The 17,152-nt window shown below is 47.4% G+C and overlaps 1 protein-coding gene across 2 annotated transcripts in view; it reads right to left on the bottom strand.

Annotated features, from left to right (window-relative positions):
* LOC141048296 (annexin A1-like) overlaps positions 1-17,152 on the bottom strand; it is a 47,646-nt gene that overhangs the window by 6,602 nt on the left and 23,892 nt on the right. For both annotated transcript variants that reach the window (XM_073543749.1, XM_073543750.1), the window contains exons 8-11: positions 4,303-4,359; positions 4,100-4,193; positions 2,470-2,565; positions 1,203-1,261 (exon numbers count right to left, since the gene is read on the bottom strand). In XM_073543749.1, coding sequence (XP_073399850.1) covers positions 1,203-1,261; positions 2,470-2,565; positions 4,100-4,193; positions 4,303-4,359 — 306 coding nt within the window. The remainder of the gene's footprint in view (positions 1-1,202; positions 1,262-2,469; positions 2,566-4,099; positions 4,194-4,302; positions 4,360-17,152) is intronic.

Genomic DNA, 17,152 nt, shown 5'->3' with positions numbered 1-17,152 from the left:
GATACTGACTGCTGAGCTGTGTATCTAATCCTATCCTGTGTGATACTGACTGCTGAGCCGAGTATCTAATCCTATCTTGTGTGTTACTGTCTGCTGAGTCGTGTATCTAATCCTATCCTGTGTGATACTGACTGCAGAGCTGTGTATCTAATCCTATTCTGTGTGATACTGTCTGCTGAGCCGTGTATCTAATACTATTCTGTGTGATACTATGTGCTGAGTTTTGTATCTAATCCTATCCTGTGTGATACTGTCTGCTGAGCTGTGTATCTAATACTATTCTGTGTGATACTGACTGCTGAGCCGTGTATCTAATCCTCTTCTGTGTGACACTGACTGCTGAGCCATGTATCTAATCCTATCCTGTGTATTACTGTATGCTGAGCCGTGTATCTAATCCTATCCTGTGTGATACTGACTGCTGAGCTGTGTATCTAATCCTATCCTGTGTGATACTGTCTGCTTAGCTGTGTATCTAACCCTATCCTGTGTGATACTGACTGCTGAGCTGTGTATCTAATCCTATCCTGTGTGATACTGTCTGCTGAGCCGTGTATCTAATACTATTCTGTGTGATACTGTGTGCTGAGCTGTGTATCTAATCCTATCCTGTGTGATACTGTCTGCTGAGCCGTGTATCTATTCCTATCTTGTATGATACTGTCTGCTGAGCTGTGTATCTAATCCTATCCTGTGTGATACTGACTGCTGAGCTGTGTATCTAATCCTATCCTGTGTGACACTGACAGCTGAGCCATGTATCTAATCCTCTCCTGTGTGATACTGACTGCTGAGCTGTGTATCTAATCCTATCCTGTGTGATACTGACTGCTGAGCTGTGTATCTAATCCTATGTGTTGGCACGGTAATAAATTGTGTTATTTCCAGCTATACAGAAGGACAATAACACCATAGAAATGATAAGAATAATAGGTCAGATTGTTTGGTGAGTTGGAACCTGTGGGGTTAAAATTTCACCTCACAACATAGCCTATGACGCTCTTGGAGTCCAGACGTGTGACTGTGCAAAATTTTGTGGCTGTAGCTGCGACGGTGCAGATGCCAATCCGGGACATACATACATACATACATACATACTCACACACACATTCAGCTTTATATATTAGATTAAATATAGCTGTTGATTATGTTTTACAGTAAAATGTTAATACATATTTTCAAATAATGTTTATTTTACTTACCTTCATTGCAAGGTGCAACTTTTCTGCAAAGTATCCTGCTTTGCTTATAGCAACTTTTGCTACATATAACAAAGATGAATTATTGTCTTATCCTCCATTAAAAACAAAAGTATACACAAAAATTCATAAATGAGTCAATATTAGTTGGAAAACAGGTGATGCAGTATAGCATTTTTTCTCAGCTTGACACAAAATTCAAGAGAAAAAAATTCCATTTGCCTCCAAAGTTGAAAGCATATAGAGATGTAGTAAAAACTATGGAAATCAATGGATCGAAAATTATGACTCTAGAACTTAGAAGTTATAAGAACCAGCCATGAGTTCTTCTGAGCAGCTGCCATGCATGCTATAAATTCCCTATAAAAATCCCATCATTATTGTTCTAATGACTGCCTTTATTCTCCAGAAACTGATGATTAATAAGATATGCTAATTACGGTGCTCTGTTCACCCTTGGAGTGGCAAAAAGGCTCAGTGCACCATTCTGCCCACTGATTTTGCATGCATTCATCTTAAGCCCCCTTCACACATAGCGAGATCGCTAGCGATATCGCTAAAGCGTTAACGATTTTGTGACGCAACAGCGATATCGCTAGTGATCTCGCAACATGTGACACTTACCTTCGACTGGCTCCCCCGCTTGATATCGCGCGAGATCGGCCTGGTCCATTTGTCGTCGTCGGCTTCCTGCTGGCGCCGACGAGCGACTCCATAGACGCGGGCGGAAGACGTCACCCTCGCTGTGTGTGACAGGTTAGTATCGACCGCTGACCGCTGCTGCATCGGTATTGAGATCTGCCTGTTTGGCAGCTCACTAGCGACCATTTAGTGATGCACCAGTGATCCTGACCGGGTCGTATCATGGTCGGGATCGCTGGTGCATCGCTAAATGTAACGGGATCTTCACTCACTGGTGACTGAAATCATTGGTTTGCCTGGAGCAAATAATGTTTCTAAAGAAATCTCAGGCAAGCTAGAACTGTCAATCACTATTGCGGGAGTATACAAAACCAGTGGTTGGAATGGTGCACTGAGCCTCTTGGCAAAACTAAGGCTGCGCTGAGCACACTAATTATCATATCTGGTTACACTTCAGTTTCTGAACAATAGAAGCTGCTCTAAAGAAGTGATTTTTATGGGGGCTTTACCCCTACAAGGCTTTGTGTTTAAAGGCATGACAGACTCCCTTTAAGGTTCAGGCTATATAGAAAAAAAGTTTTTTTTGTTTTTCTGTAATTTTACTACACAACAGTCAAGAAGTACATACCAATAGCCACCAAACTGCTCTCAATATCTCCCTTTAGCTTCAAATCCAGTGCCTTATTTAAGTCATGCTTGCTGTACTTCGCATAGTCTTTAAATACTGAAGAAAATAAATGAAAAAATGAAGTGCAAGTGAATGAATAAAATATGCCAAATAAAAACTCCATAAGCAAGTAGAGGTCATCACATGTTGGCTTGTTGAATTATCTGCAATAAAAACATGGCTTTTTTGCACGCTGCCCTCTTATGACTAGGGCTACATGGTGAGACATTGAAATTGTGTTGTCACATTGTGTCATTAATGATTTTGTAAAAGAAAACCACACTTGCACTTATCACTATCTGCAATATGTAATGTTTGACCTAGTTACTGATTGCTCAGTGCACAGAAATTTTCTGGCTAACAACAATGTATGATTCAAAAAGTGGATGATCCTGCACATTCCATTATTTAGACATAGTTCAAGACCAAACAACCCCTTTAAACATAAGCCTGCAGTCTCTCTATGTGACCGCAGACTTATGAATCCTCACATCGTGCACACTGCGTGTAGTGAAGATTCTCCAATGTCGGCAACCGGCGCGTAACCGTAAGTATGTGATCTGCATACATGAGATCATGTGCTGATGAAATGAGAGCAGCCTCAATCAATGCAAGTGTACTGAGCGAGGCCGGATACAGTCTAGTAGGAATGTGGCCAGAAGAATACAAATCACATACTTGCAATTTCCACTAAGTGTGCATGCAAACACTTTCTCAATTCCAATAAAAACCTTCAAAATATTAGTTCTATTATCATGCTCATTTCAAAGTCTTGGCTGACTGTTGCGGTAACATGCTCAGGGAAACTAATTATTAATTTTCTAGAAGTACTGTACTTTTATGTGCCACTACTACATTGCGGTGTAATGCAGCTGAATGGGGGTCACCTTGTGACGCATACGGTAATGTAACCATGAAAAGCAACTAAAAAAAATCAGACACTGTCTACCTTTATTCGCCTCTATTTCACGCTGCAATGTAGCAGTAGCAATTAAAGGGGTTGTCTACTACTAGTACAACCCCATCTTAGTCTGAGTGTTTGCCTCTGTTAAAATAAAAACACCTATATTCTACTCCTGTGCCGGCGTTTCTGCAGCAGCGTGGTCACTCGCAATCCCACGGGGCTCACATGACGTTGTTATGTTATGTGAGCCCTGCACCCTATCAGTGCTGGCGTCACTGTCCTCGCTTTCAGACATTTAAGCAATCAAGAGGAAGTGAGCGGTCAGCCACAGCTCTGACTACTTTTTGATTACTTATTCCTCTGAAGGCGGGGACAATGAAGACCGTGTTGAATGGGTGAAGGGCTCACATGACATATCAATCTCAAGTGAGGCCCAGACCTTTTTCACTGTAATTTACTGACATGCAAATTAATTGAATAACTTGTCTGAGAATTGCTATTGCGCAACACATGTCGTTCTTAAAGTTTATAAAAATTCATAGAAAGGTCCCACAAAGCAACTTAACCCATAAAAGCCCACATAGTGCTCACAGAGCAGCTAAATATGCTTCAAATAAAAGAATCCTTTTAAAAATCTTGAAATGCATGTATATTAAATGTTTATCTGAATTAATCTAATATTACTACCTTGATGCAAGTGTGGATAGCTTCTCTGGGTAAGTATGTCTATGAACACAGACACATTAGTCTTTTTGCTATTTTCCCCAGCATCATAAAGTGCCTAGTAAAATATAGAACAACATTATGTATAATAGGACTGATAATCATACAAATGTAATTAGAATACCGTAAATATATTAGATAGAAATTATATTCACTATATAATTTACCTTGGCATCCTTGTCTGCAAGATCTTCATTAATGTAGCAGTCTTCACTACGACCCCCCTGAAAACAAAGTAATGAAGTTGAAGTCGTTGTCCCACAAACTACAGGGTGGGCCATTTATATGGATACATCTAAATAAAATGGGAATGGTTGGTGATATCAACTTCCTGTTTGTGGAACATTAGAATATGGGAGGGGGGAAACTTTTTAAGATGGGTGGTGACCATGGTGGCCATTTTGAAGTCAGCCATATTGGATCCAACTTTATTGTTTCCAATGGGAAGAGGGTCATGTGACACATCAAACTTATTGAGAATTTCACAAGAAAAACATTGGTATGCTTGGTTGTAACGTAACTTTATTCTTTCTTGAGTTATTTACAAGTTTATGACCACTTATAAAATGTGTTCAAAGTGCTGCCCATTGTGTTGGATTGTCAATACAACCCTCTTCTCCCACTCTTGACACACTGATAGCAACACCGCAGAAGAAATGCTAGCACAGGCTTCCAGTATCTGTTGTTTCAGATGCTGCACATCTCGTATCTTCACAGCATAGACAACTGCCTTCAGATGACCCCAAAGATAAAAGTCTAAGGAGGTCAGATCAGGAGACCTTGGTAGCCATTCAACTGGCCCACGTCAACCAATACACTTTCCAGGTAACTTCATGTAGAAATGCTCGGACCTGACACCCATAATTGATGGTATGGTGTGGTATATGGGGTCCAAAGATAGTGGGGCCTTTCTTCATCAATGGAAACCTCAATGCCACTGAATATGTGAAATTGCTACATGATGATGTGTTGCCCTCTTTATGCACTGAAGATGGCACATTCCCTGAGTTTTCCAGCAAGATGGTGCACCACCACATTATGGGTGTCAGGTCCGAGCATTCCTACAAGGAATCTGACTTTGAAACACCATATCCACCACCAATGCATGGCAGAAAAAGAGGCATTGATAGAATAAAATTTCAACAAAATTTATTACACATCAAAATTTCACATCAAAAGTTCAAAATTAACAAGGAATGTACACATAAATTATGCCATGGGTATACATAAAGAAATACTTTGAGGATAAAGATTATTGGACCAGCACCAATGCCCCCTCAATAGAATTAATAGAAATATTTACCAAAAAATGCTCAGTATTCGTATATTTATTGACTATACATGCATGCTGTAAAAAGATGTGAAAATCAGCTAACTGCGAATAAACGCTAGTCCCCCAAAAATTGTCAAAGCTAATCCAATATCTGCATAATAGAATTAAATGTATCGCCAGCAATACAAAATAAAGTGCTAAATGCAATATCCTAGTCCATGTCTACTTAATTGCTGAAAGAGCACATAGTGCTAGATACAAAAAGGTGAAGAAAAAAAAATCCAATTGCTGCAATGTAATTGCTAGCCACCTAGTTGCAAAGAAAAATCCTTCACTTACATGTGTATTGTTTCTTTAAATGAATACCCACAGCCACAGCCATAAGACACAGCGGAGTGCTATGCGATAAAACATTGCAAGCATCCTGCCCAGTGTTATACTATGGGGCAGATCATACCTGAGATTATTATCTCATGCCTATTCGGCATTAGAGAACAATTGTATCATGCTGCAATTGGTAGCAAGACTCGTCTCACTCTCACCAAAACAAGTCTATGGGTGCATGTGAACCATTGGATTGCGCTCGGATATAAACCCAGTGCAGTCCGATATATGCCAAGTCAGGCCATGGAGGAGATTGAGAAATGATTTTCTCAGTCTCCTCCACACCTGTGCTACCATTCTCTCATGCAAGAGGATCAGAGCACAGTAGCACTGATGCTCACAGCCTCAGCAGAGTGTCATTAGCAAGTCACATCCGATGTTCTTACTTCAGATGCCATAATCTAGTCTATTTCAAGCCAATAGCTGATTTTAGGAAAAAAAGGGGTTAAAATATTGAACAGTTACCCTAGACAGTAATGTGTTGTACACCTACTGTTAGGCATCGGGCTCCTGTCACTGCACAGCAGGAATCCCGAGCCTTGCGTTCAGCAGTCTCCCATTCCTCTCCGGCCACAGAGGAGGCTGCTCAGCAGACTCATCGTTCCTGGCCCTCTGCTCAGACCAGCTCTGTGGGTTTGCTTGCTGCTGCCACCTCTGGTCCAGCTATAGCAACGCATGCTGGGCAGCAGCGAGCTACTCCAGGGACTAAGACCTCCTTTCAGTCAACTGAGCAGGCCCGTGGGACGATCTCTCATTGGAGATCGGAGGTCACATGCTCAGGTCCTTCTCCAGCTCGGAAAGGTCAGGAAGGTCCCGGAAAGACGCTGCTATAAAAGGATCGCATGGCCGCTTGGCCTTGCGCTAGTATACACTGCATTACCAGACTATGAGGAGTGAGTGTTGTATGCATGTATGAATGTCTCTGGTGAATGACTCATTAAGAAACCCCTACCCTTGGTACGCATGTGTTGTGCAGCCTAGCCTGTTAAGCGCCCAGGCTTAGGTGTGGGTAGAGTCTGACACTGGTATCAGTGTCCACCGCTGGCTCTGCACGCCACGGTGCACATGCTCGACACTCCACCATAGTCAGCATCTATATTGGCGTCCGCAGGTGCGACGCCAGGCGCCCAGAGGGTCTAGAGGGACTCTGACCCCATGTCCTTTTGTCAGAGTTCTGTGACCGCATTCTGTGCGCTCCCTTGCCGAGCTCTGTGAGCTTTAAACAGGCTCCGGCATTTATGTTCTGCGTTAGTGTGGCTCTGTAAAGCAACAGAGTCCGCCCCTGTACACAACGGGTGATGCTAACCCGCATGTGTTTTTCTATTATACCGCTATATAGCATCCGCCATTACTGAGCAGCAGTTTACCACCCCTGCACGGTTGACCCCGGGCTGCGAACGCACCTTATTACCATCTTTTAATATTTGGTGCAGTCCGCCAGCCCTAACATTATACTAGCTCCAGGGTCTGGCTAGTAATGGCGGATGAACAACGACTGCAGCGGTTCATGCAGCTGGAGGGTAGGCTGGCGGCTCTTGAGTGCTCAGCCTCAGCTGTGGATGTTACCGCAGTCGCTGTTCAGGCAGCCACAGAGGCTGTCTTCCGTGTGTCCCCTGCCATCCCTGCCCTGACTTTGTCCCGCCTGTCCATTATCTGAGAAGTTCTCGGGCGATAGTGCTTCTTGTAGAGGTTTCGTGAGCCAGTGTACCGTACAGCTGGAGCTGCTGGCTGCACGATTCCCCTCCGAGTGGGCTAAAGTGGGATTTGTTATTTCCCTCTTGTTGGGCAGGGCCCCGGAGTGGGCCACACCGTTGTGGGAGCGTGGTGGTCATGTGGTTCAGAGTGCCTCATGGTTCTTGGGCACTCTAAGCAGGTCTTTTTGGGACCGCGAGTCACCCATGATACCACGTTCCAGCTGCTGGCGCTATCGCAGGGCTCGGCTCTGGTCAGCCATTATGCTATCCAGTTCCAGACGCTGGCTTCAGAACTGGAGTGGTCAGATAATAACCTCACTCTGGTGTTCTGGAGAGGTCTGGCTGGCCATGTAAAGGACGCCCTGGCCACCAGGGAGATTCCCACCACAATGGAGGAGCTTATCACCATCTCCACCCGCATAGACCTTCATTTTTTGGAGCGAAGGTGGGAGCGGTCCCAGTGTAGGCAGAGGTATAGGTTGGCACATAGTTTTACTAAACCTCCGAAGCCTCCCGATCGGGTGTCCGAGCCCCAAAAGGCCATGGGGAATTCTTGCGCGGGATCCAGGTCCCGGTCCGCGCGAGCACCTGTGGTCTGTCACATTTTCCGGCAGTCTGGTCACCCTGCCAACAGGTGCCCACAGAGGCCAAGAAAACGCTTGCATCTAGTGGCTGCTGGAGGAGGCCTACTACATACTGCAATGTTTTCCTCCAAGCTGTCCTTTGAGGGCACGCTTGAGTTTGGCTCTTCCACTCTGACGGTGGAGGTTTGAGTGGATTCCGGGGCAGAGGGCAATTTCATGTTGTCTGCCTTTGCCCAACGGCACGCAATTCCTCTGGTTTTACTATCTCAGCCAGTCACCATCAGAGTGGTGAATGGAGCGACACTACCCTCTCAGATCACCAACCAGACCACCCCGCTGATACTCTCGCAGTCTCCTTCCCATCAAGAGACGCTATCTCTCCTTGTTATGCCCGAGGGTATCAACCAGGTCCTCTCAGGGGTCCCCTGGTTGCGTCATCACTCTCCCCATATAGAGTGGTCCTCAGGGAGAATTCTCGGGTGGAGTAAATCCTGTGAGGGTAGATGTCAGAGGGAGTGTGTTCAAGTTGCCTCCATTGAAGTCCCCGTAGATCTTTCCTCTCTCCCCAAATGCTATCGACAGTATGCAGACGTATTTTCCAAGAAGGCAGCGGAGACCCTTCCGCCTCACCGCCCCTACGACTGTCCTATTGACCTCTTGCCTGGTGCTGAGCCTTCCCTGGGGTCGAGTCTATCCCTATCTCTCCCAGATACAGAGGCCATGTCTCAGTATATCAGGGAGAATCTGGCAAGAGGATTCATTAGAAAGTCAGTGTCACCAGCGGGGGCGGGATTCTTCTGCGTCCAGAAGAAGAATGGAGAATTACGTCCCTGCATCGATTACAGGGGTCTTAACGCCATCACCGTTAAGAATAAGTATCCTCTGCCCCTGATATTGGAACTGTTCGATAGGCTACGGGGAGCAAGAGTGTTTACTAAGCTTGATCTGCGGGGAGCTAACAACCTGATTTGCATCCGTGAGGGGGACGAATGGAAGACAGCTTTTAACACCAGGAATGGGCACTATGAATACCTGGTGATGCCCTTCGGGCTCTATAACGCTCCAGCTGTCTTACAAGACTTTGTAAATGACATCTTCCGGGGTATGCTCACCACCTCAGTTGTAGTCTATCTGGATGATATCCTCATCTAATCTCCATATATTGACTCTCACCGGAGAGATGTTTGCGAAGTTTTTGACCTCCTACGGGCAAACTCCCTCTACGCCAAGTTGGAGAAGTGTGTTTGAGTAGGAGTCCTTGCCTTTCCTGGGCTATATCATCTCCACCCAGGGATTGGCCATGGATCCTGCCAAGCTACAGGCAGTGATGGATTGATAGGAGCCCCATTCTCTCAAAGCTTTTCAGCGCTTTATGGGGTTCATAAATTATTGCCTCCAATTCATCCCCCACTTCTTGACATTGGTAGCCCCCTTGGTGGCCCTCACCAAGAAGGGTGCAAATCCCAAGTTGTGGTCGGAACCTGTCTCCAAGGCCTTCTCCTCCATTAAGTCCCATTTCGCTAGCGCTCCCATTCTACATCACCCAGATGTAGATAAACCATTCGTTCTGGAAGTGGATGCCCCTTCCGTTTGTGATGGAGCAGTCCTGTTTCAGAAGGACACGCAAGGTCGAAAGCACCCTGTCACAACTGCAGCCGCAGACGCAGCCCAGCAGGCGCCTCCACGCCGATGACGAGGGGCGGGCATCCCCGGGGACGCAATATGGACCCTCTATACCACAGCTGTGGCAGCTGAGCATGTGGACAAAGAAGAAACGTAATACTAGATAACACCGCACAGCTTCAGGTATCAAAAACGTAAAGTTTACTAAAGTAAAGTCATAGTACATAGACGAAACAGGGCTATGTCAGGCTCCTGATTCCACACCTCACAGAAGGGTACCACCCAGTGGACCCCAAGGCACCAATGGATCACCGAGGCACACATAGGCGGGACATCGGGACACAGGCAGGACATAAGGGTACATAAGGACATCAAGACACAGGCCGGACATCAGGCTAGACATCAGGGTACACAAGGTCATCAGGACATCAGGACACATGAGGTCATCAGGACACACAAGGTCATCAGGACATCAAGGTACATGAGGACATCAGGACAATCAGGGTACATGAGGTCATCAGGACATCAGGACACACGAGGTCATCAGGACATCAGGACACACGAGGTCATCAGGACATCAGGATCACCCACAGGACAACCGAGTCACCGGCAGACATCAGACAGGAGTCGTTTGGTTCCGGACATCCAACACGAAATACAGGCACCGCTGCAGTCATCAAGCTCCAGGCTCCAGGCAGCAGTCATCAGGCTCCAGACTGCGGTCGTCAGGCTCTGGGCATTGGACCTAGGAAGGAACTCAAGTGTGATGGTGCTAGAACCGCAGGATTGCTGGGCCTGCATGGAGCTAGCACTGCATGGTAGTCAGAGCACAGGGTAGTAGATGCTCAGCAGGAACACCGGTTACAAGAGACTCAGAGTCACTGGGTGCGAGGCTCCAAACACAGAAGGATTCCAGAAACATAACAGCAGACACAGCTCAGACATAGTCAGGTACGGGATAGGTACAGGATCAAGGATTCAAGCCTGGATACACCACCGCCAGGGCGAATTTAGACTGGGTCAGGTACAGGACAGGTACAGGATCATGGATTCAGGCCCGGATATACCGCCTCCGGGGCAGGGCAAGGGAACAGGACAAAGTAAGAATCAAGGCAGGGACTTTGGTACCAAAACAGAGACAGACGAGGTCCAGGAACACAGAAACGAGACACACGTGGCAAGGTCCAGGAGCTTTGTGAGCTGTGAGTAGCTCTGGCCCCACCCATAGGGCAGGGTACATTTATAAAGGAGCTGCCCCTCAGCGATTGGCTAGGGACAGCATTTCAAGTACACACACTAACCCTGATAAAAGCAGGGGACGTGTGGCTGCGCACGCCCTAAGCACACACAGAAACCATTGCAGCACAGTCAGTGCAGGAACTGCAGCCTAGAGCACCTGGCATTGTCTGCAAGCCTAGACACACGTGGAAAGTCATATACCAGCTGCAAATGACCTTGCAACCCGCGGAAAGCTTCCACAGTGGCAACCAGAGACTGCACATGCGGATGATCAAGCAGCAGAGCAAAGACCTAACAACACATGTGCAGCTACGCAGCAGAGCAAGGAACTGAGCAGGCTCCATACAGGTAACAGCCAGCAGTATCCCAGCTCAATTAGGGGGAAAGGAGTAAGGGGTTAAAGCAAACACATGCATTGTCACGCCGACAAGCAGATACAGACAGAACGGCGTGACATTATCCCGTCCTAAAGCCCCCTCTTCTGAAGTCCCAAAAAAAAATACACAGAAACTTTTCTTGGGAAAGGCAGCAGGTCCCCGTTCACAAGCACCAGAGTTCATTGCTCCACAAATCCAAACCGCTTACCAAGCGCAGGGTTGAGCAACCTAGTCCACTACCAGCTGAGATCTGAGCCATCTCATCTGCTGGCCAAGCGGAGCTCGGAAAAAGTCCTACCGTCCATACATGCTCAGCTGAGTCCACGGCCAGAGCTTCTGTCACGACTGCAGCCACAGACGCGGCCCAGCAGGTGCCTCCTCACCAGTGGTGAGGGGCGGGCATCCCCCGGGGACGCAATATGGACCCTCTATACCACAGAGGGGGACCCGGGCCTACCCGAACTAGGGAAGGGCAGCGACCAAGATTCTGTGGCAGCTGAGCATGCGGACAAAGAAGACACGTAGGACTAGATAACACCGCACAGTTTCAGGTATCAAAAACGTAAAGTTTACTAAAGTAAAATCACAGTACATAGACGAAACAGGGCTATGCCAGGCTCCCAATTCCACACCTCGCAGAAGGGTACCACCCAAAGGAACCCAAGGCACCAATGGATCACTGAGGAACACATAGGTGGGACATCGGGACACAGGCAGGACATAAGGGTACATAAGGACATCAGGACACAGGCTGGACATCAAGCTAGACATCAGGGTACACAAGGTCATCAAGACATCAGGACCCAGGCCGGACATCAGGCTAGACCTCAGGCTAGACATTAGGGTACACGTCATCAGGACATCAAGGTACATGAGGACATCAGGACAATCAGGGTACACGAGGTCATCAGGACATCAGGACACACGAGGTCATGAGGACATTAGGACACACAAGGTCATCAGGACATCAGGATCACCCACAGGACAACCGAGTCACCGGCAGACATCAGACAGGAGTCGTTTGGTTCCGGACATCCAACACGAAATACAGGCACCGCTGCAGTCATCAAGCTCCAGTCTCCAGGCAGCGGTCATCAGGTTCCAGACTGCGGTAATCAGGCTTCGCGTATCGGACCTTGGAAGGAACTCAAGCGTGATGGTGCTAGAACCGCAGGATTGCTGGGCCTGCATGGAGCTAGCACCACATGGTAGTCAGAGCACAGGGTAGTAGATGCTCAGCAGGAACACCGGTTACAAGAGACTCAGAGTCACTGGGTGCGAGGCTCCAAACACAGGAGGGATTCCAGAAACATAATAGCAGACACAGTTCAGACGTAGTCAGGTATGGGAAAGGTACATGATCAAGGATTCAAGCCTGGATACACACACTAACCCTGATAAAAGCAGGGAAGGTGTGGCTGCGCACGCCCTAAGCACACACAGAAACCATTGCAGCACAGTCAGTGCAGGAAATGCAGCCTAGAGCACCTGGAACCGTCTGAAAGCCTAGACATGCGTGGAAAGTCATGCACCAGCTGCAAATGACCTCGCAACCCGTGAACAGCTTCTACGGCAGCAACCGGGGACCGCACATGCGGATGGTCAAACAGCAGAGCAAAGACCTAACAATACATGTGCAGCTACGCAGCAGAGCAGGGAACTGAGCAGGCTCCATACAGGTAACAGCCAGCAGTATCCCAGCTCAATTAGGGGGAAAGGAGTAAGGGGTTAAAGCAAACACATGCATTGTCATGCCGACAAGCAGATACAGACAGAACGGCGTGACACACCCATGCTTCTTTTTCTCCAAGACCTTCACACCGGCGGAGAGGAATTATTCCATCGGGGACAGGGAGTTGCTAGCGATGAAGTTGGCCTTCTCAGATTGGAGACACCTCCTGGAGGGGGCTCGCCACCCTTTCCAGGTGTTCACCGACCACAAGAACTTGGTGTATTTGCAAACAGCCCAGAGGTTAAATTCTCGCCAGGCCAGATGGTCTTTGTTCTTCTCCCGGTTCCACTTCACCCTCCATTTTCACTCCGGGGAGAAGAACATCCGGGCCGATGCTCTCTCCCGCTCCGTGGTGTCATCGGAGGAAGAAGAGGAGGAGCCTCAGCTGATCATCCCATCCGAGAGCCTGAGGACTGTGGCTCCGGTCGCCCTTGAGTCAGTACCTCCGGGCAAGACATTTGTCCCTGCCTGTCTGCAACCGGAGGTCATCTCTTGGGCTCATTCGTCCAGGGTGGGTGGACATTTCAGGACAAAACGGACATCTGAGCTCCTTGCAAGGACTACTGGTGGCCGCATATGGCCCGTGACATCAGGGACTATATTCAGGTGTGCTCTCTTCGCCCAGAATAGGTCCTCTCGGTAGCAGCCCGCTGGGCTACTTTACCCCCTGCCGGTAGCAGACAGGCCCTGGGAGATGGTCGGTATGGACTTTGCGGTGGGTCTACCCAAGTCCAGTGGCAGCACGGTCATTTGGGTTGTCACCAATCATTTCTCCAAGATGGTGCACCTGGTACCTCTCTTCCAGTTACCTTCTGCATGGGGCCTGGCAGCATTGTTCATTAAGCACCTTTTCCGCCTGCACGGCATGCTGGACAAGATTGTCATTGACCGGGTCCCCAGTTTGCGTCTCGATTCTGGAGAGAGAGCTGTAGCCTGCTCAGCATTGAGCTATATCTCTCCTTGGCCTATCATCCCGAGACGAACGGGTTTATTAGAGAGAGCCAACCAGACCCTGGACACATATCTACGACATTTTGTCTCGGCCAGGAAGGATGACTGGGCATCCTTGCTGCCATGGGCAAAGTTTGCTTTGAACAACGCTGTGCCGACTCCACCGGCCAGACCCCATTCCTCCTAAATTACGACCAGCATCCGCGCATCCCTGTGCCCATTCCTGTGTCATCCACCGATTCCAGGGTGGCAGACTGGGCGGTGGAGGCACGTGACATTTGGGATCACACTCAGGATGCTATCTGGGCCTCCAAGGAGAGAATGAGGGCCTCTGTCGACACGCACTGGCGCCCGCTCTGACCTTTGCTCCTGGCGACTTGGTGTGGCTCTCCACCCATAACATGAGGCTGCGGGTCGAGTCCACAAAATTCGTACCTCGCTACATTGGCCCCTTCAAGGTCCTTGAGCAGATCAAACCTGTGGTCTACCGTCTGGCCCTTACACAACATTTGGCTATCTCTGACACCTTCCACATGTCCCTCCTTAAGCCTGTCCTCATGTCCCGGTTCTCCGAGTCATCTGCCGGGACATCTGACCTGTCCTCGGACGAGTTTGAGGTTAATGCCATCGTGGCATGCATGGTGGTGCGTGGTAAAAAATTTTATTTGGTAGACTGGAAGGGTCATGGTCCAGAGGCTCAGACCTGGGAGCCAGTGGAGAACATCCACGCTCCACTTCTCATTGCGGCATTTGAGCGCAGTGAGGCGGGGGCCCTAGGGGGGTAATGTTAGGCATCGGGTTCCTGTCGCTGCACAGTAGTCTCCCATTCCTCTCTGGCCGCAGAGGAGGCTGCTCAACAGACTCGTCATTCCCGGCGCTCTGCTCAGACCAGCTCTGTTGGTTTGTTTGCTGCTGTCACCTCTGGTCCAGCTATAGCAACGCATGCTGGGCAGCAGCGAGCTACTTCAGGGACTAAGTCCTCCTTTCGGTCCACTGAGCATGCCCGTGGGACGATCTCTGATTGGAGATCGGAGGTCACATGCTCAGGTCCTTCTCCAGCTCGGATTGCACCATCAGAAAGGTCAGGAAGGTCACGGAAGGATGCTGCTATAATGGGTTTGCATGGCCGCTCGGCCATGCGCTAGTATAGACTGCATTACCAGACTATGAGGAGTGAGTGTTGCATGCATGTATGAATGTCTCTGGTGAATGACTCATTAAGAAACCCCTAACCTTGGTTCACATGTGTTGTGCAGCCTAACCTGTTAAGCACCCAGGCTTAGGTGTAGGTGTAGGCAGAGCGGAGACTGGCATCAGTGTCCACCGCTGGCTCTGCACGCCACGGTGCACGTGCTCGACTGTCAGCGTCTATAGTGGCGTCCGCAAGTGCGACGCCACACGCCCAGAGGGTCTAGTGGGACTCTGACCCCATGTCCTTGGGGCAGAGTTCTGTGACCGCATTCTGTGCGCTCCCTTGCCGAGCTCTGTGAGCTTTAAACAGGCTCCGACATTTATGATCTGCAGTAGTACGGCTCTGTGAAGCAACAGAGTCCGCCCCTGTACACACTGGGTGATGCCAACCCGCGTGTGTTTTTCTATTATACCGCCATATAGCGTCCGCCATTACTGAGCAGCAGTTTACCACCCCCTGCACGGTGGACCCCGGGCTGTGAACGCACCTTATTACCATCTTTTAATATTTGGTGCATTCCACCAGCCCTAACACCTACAGCACTGAAGATGAGAGAGATAGAAGAGGAGCTACTGGCTGTCCCAGCCACACTGTGATTGATCAGTGATATGCAGTACCTGGCTTCTGTCCTGCTGCATTTGATTTACAATTATATTTTTTCTCTATTCTTTCATTATTAATGCATGAAATAGCAGAAGCAAAATTGCATAATTGGTTCTACAGTAAAGAAAAATCTTAGATCACAAGCAACCCTACTGAATTTTTGCATTTTCTGTGCAACCGTTATTGAGAAGGGAAAATAATAGATCTTTAAAAATACAACAGAAAATATCCAAAAATGTCTCAAACTACAGTCATATGTTAAAGTTTGGGCACCCCTATTAATGTTAACCTTTATTCTTTATAACAATTTTGATTTTTGCAACAGCTATTTCAGTTTCATATATCTAATAACTGATGGACTCAGTTATATTTCTGGATTCAAATGAGGTTTATTGTACTACCAGAAAATGTGCAATCTGCATTTAAACAAAATTTGACCGGTGCAAAAGTATGGGCACCCTTATCATTTTCTTGATTTGATCACTCCTAACTACTTTTTACTGACTTCCTGAAGCACTGAATTGGTTTTGTAACCTCATTGAGCTTTGAACTTCATAGCCAGGTGTATCAAATCATGAGAAAAGGTATTTAAGGTGGCCACTTGCAAGTAGTTCTCCTATTTGATTCTCCTATGAAGAGTGGCATCATGGGCTCCTCAAAACAACTCTCAAATGATCTGAAAGCAAAGATTATTCAACATAGCTTTTCAGGGGAAGGATACAAAAAGCTGTCTCAGAGATTTAACCTGTCAGTTTCCACTGTGAGGAACATAGTAAGAAAATGGAAGAACACAGGTACAGTTCTTGTTAAGCCCAGAAGTGGCAGGCCAATAAAAATATCAGAAAGGCAGAGAAGAAGAATGGTGAGAGCAGTCAAGGACAATCCACAGACCACCTCCAAAGACCTGCAGCAGCATCTTACTGCAGATGGTGCTGCAGAGTGCTATAGACATATTTTTTTAGGGACATTGGATCATCTGCAATTTGCAGTGAAATTAATCGCAACAAATTTTTTTTTTTTTTTAAACTTTGCCAAACCTCGAAAATTTAAATAAAAAAATGTGATCACTTCTATTTTGTACTCTTATTTAGATTTAGATACAGGAAAGATGTATATCTTTGTACCGTGTTAGCCAGTGGATAGAAAAATATTCAGGATTGAGAGTCCTCAGTAGTTGATACCTTTTAATGGCTAACTGAAAAGATGGTAACACATTGCAAGCTTTCGAGACTACTCAGGTCTCTTCATCAGGCTAGACTAATACAAAATCTGAAGTCACATATTTATGCACAATACAGCCTAGAAAAAATGCAATAGATAAGACAAGTGACGTGAAGCAGAACTATCAATATGGGAGAGGAAGAA

The sequence above is a fragment of the Dendrobates tinctorius genome, unplaced genomic scaffold (assembly GCF_039654945.1).
Source record: "Dendrobates tinctorius isolate UK_male_01 unplaced genomic scaffold, ASM3965494v1 ptg000134l, whole genome shotgun sequence".
In the NCBI taxonomy this organism is placed as follows: Eukaryota; Metazoa; Chordata; class Amphibia; order Anura; family Dendrobatidae; genus Dendrobates; species Dendrobates tinctorius.
The sequence above is the reverse complement of the archived record's forward strand: the minus strand, read 5'-3'. Positions and strand labels throughout refer to the sequence as shown.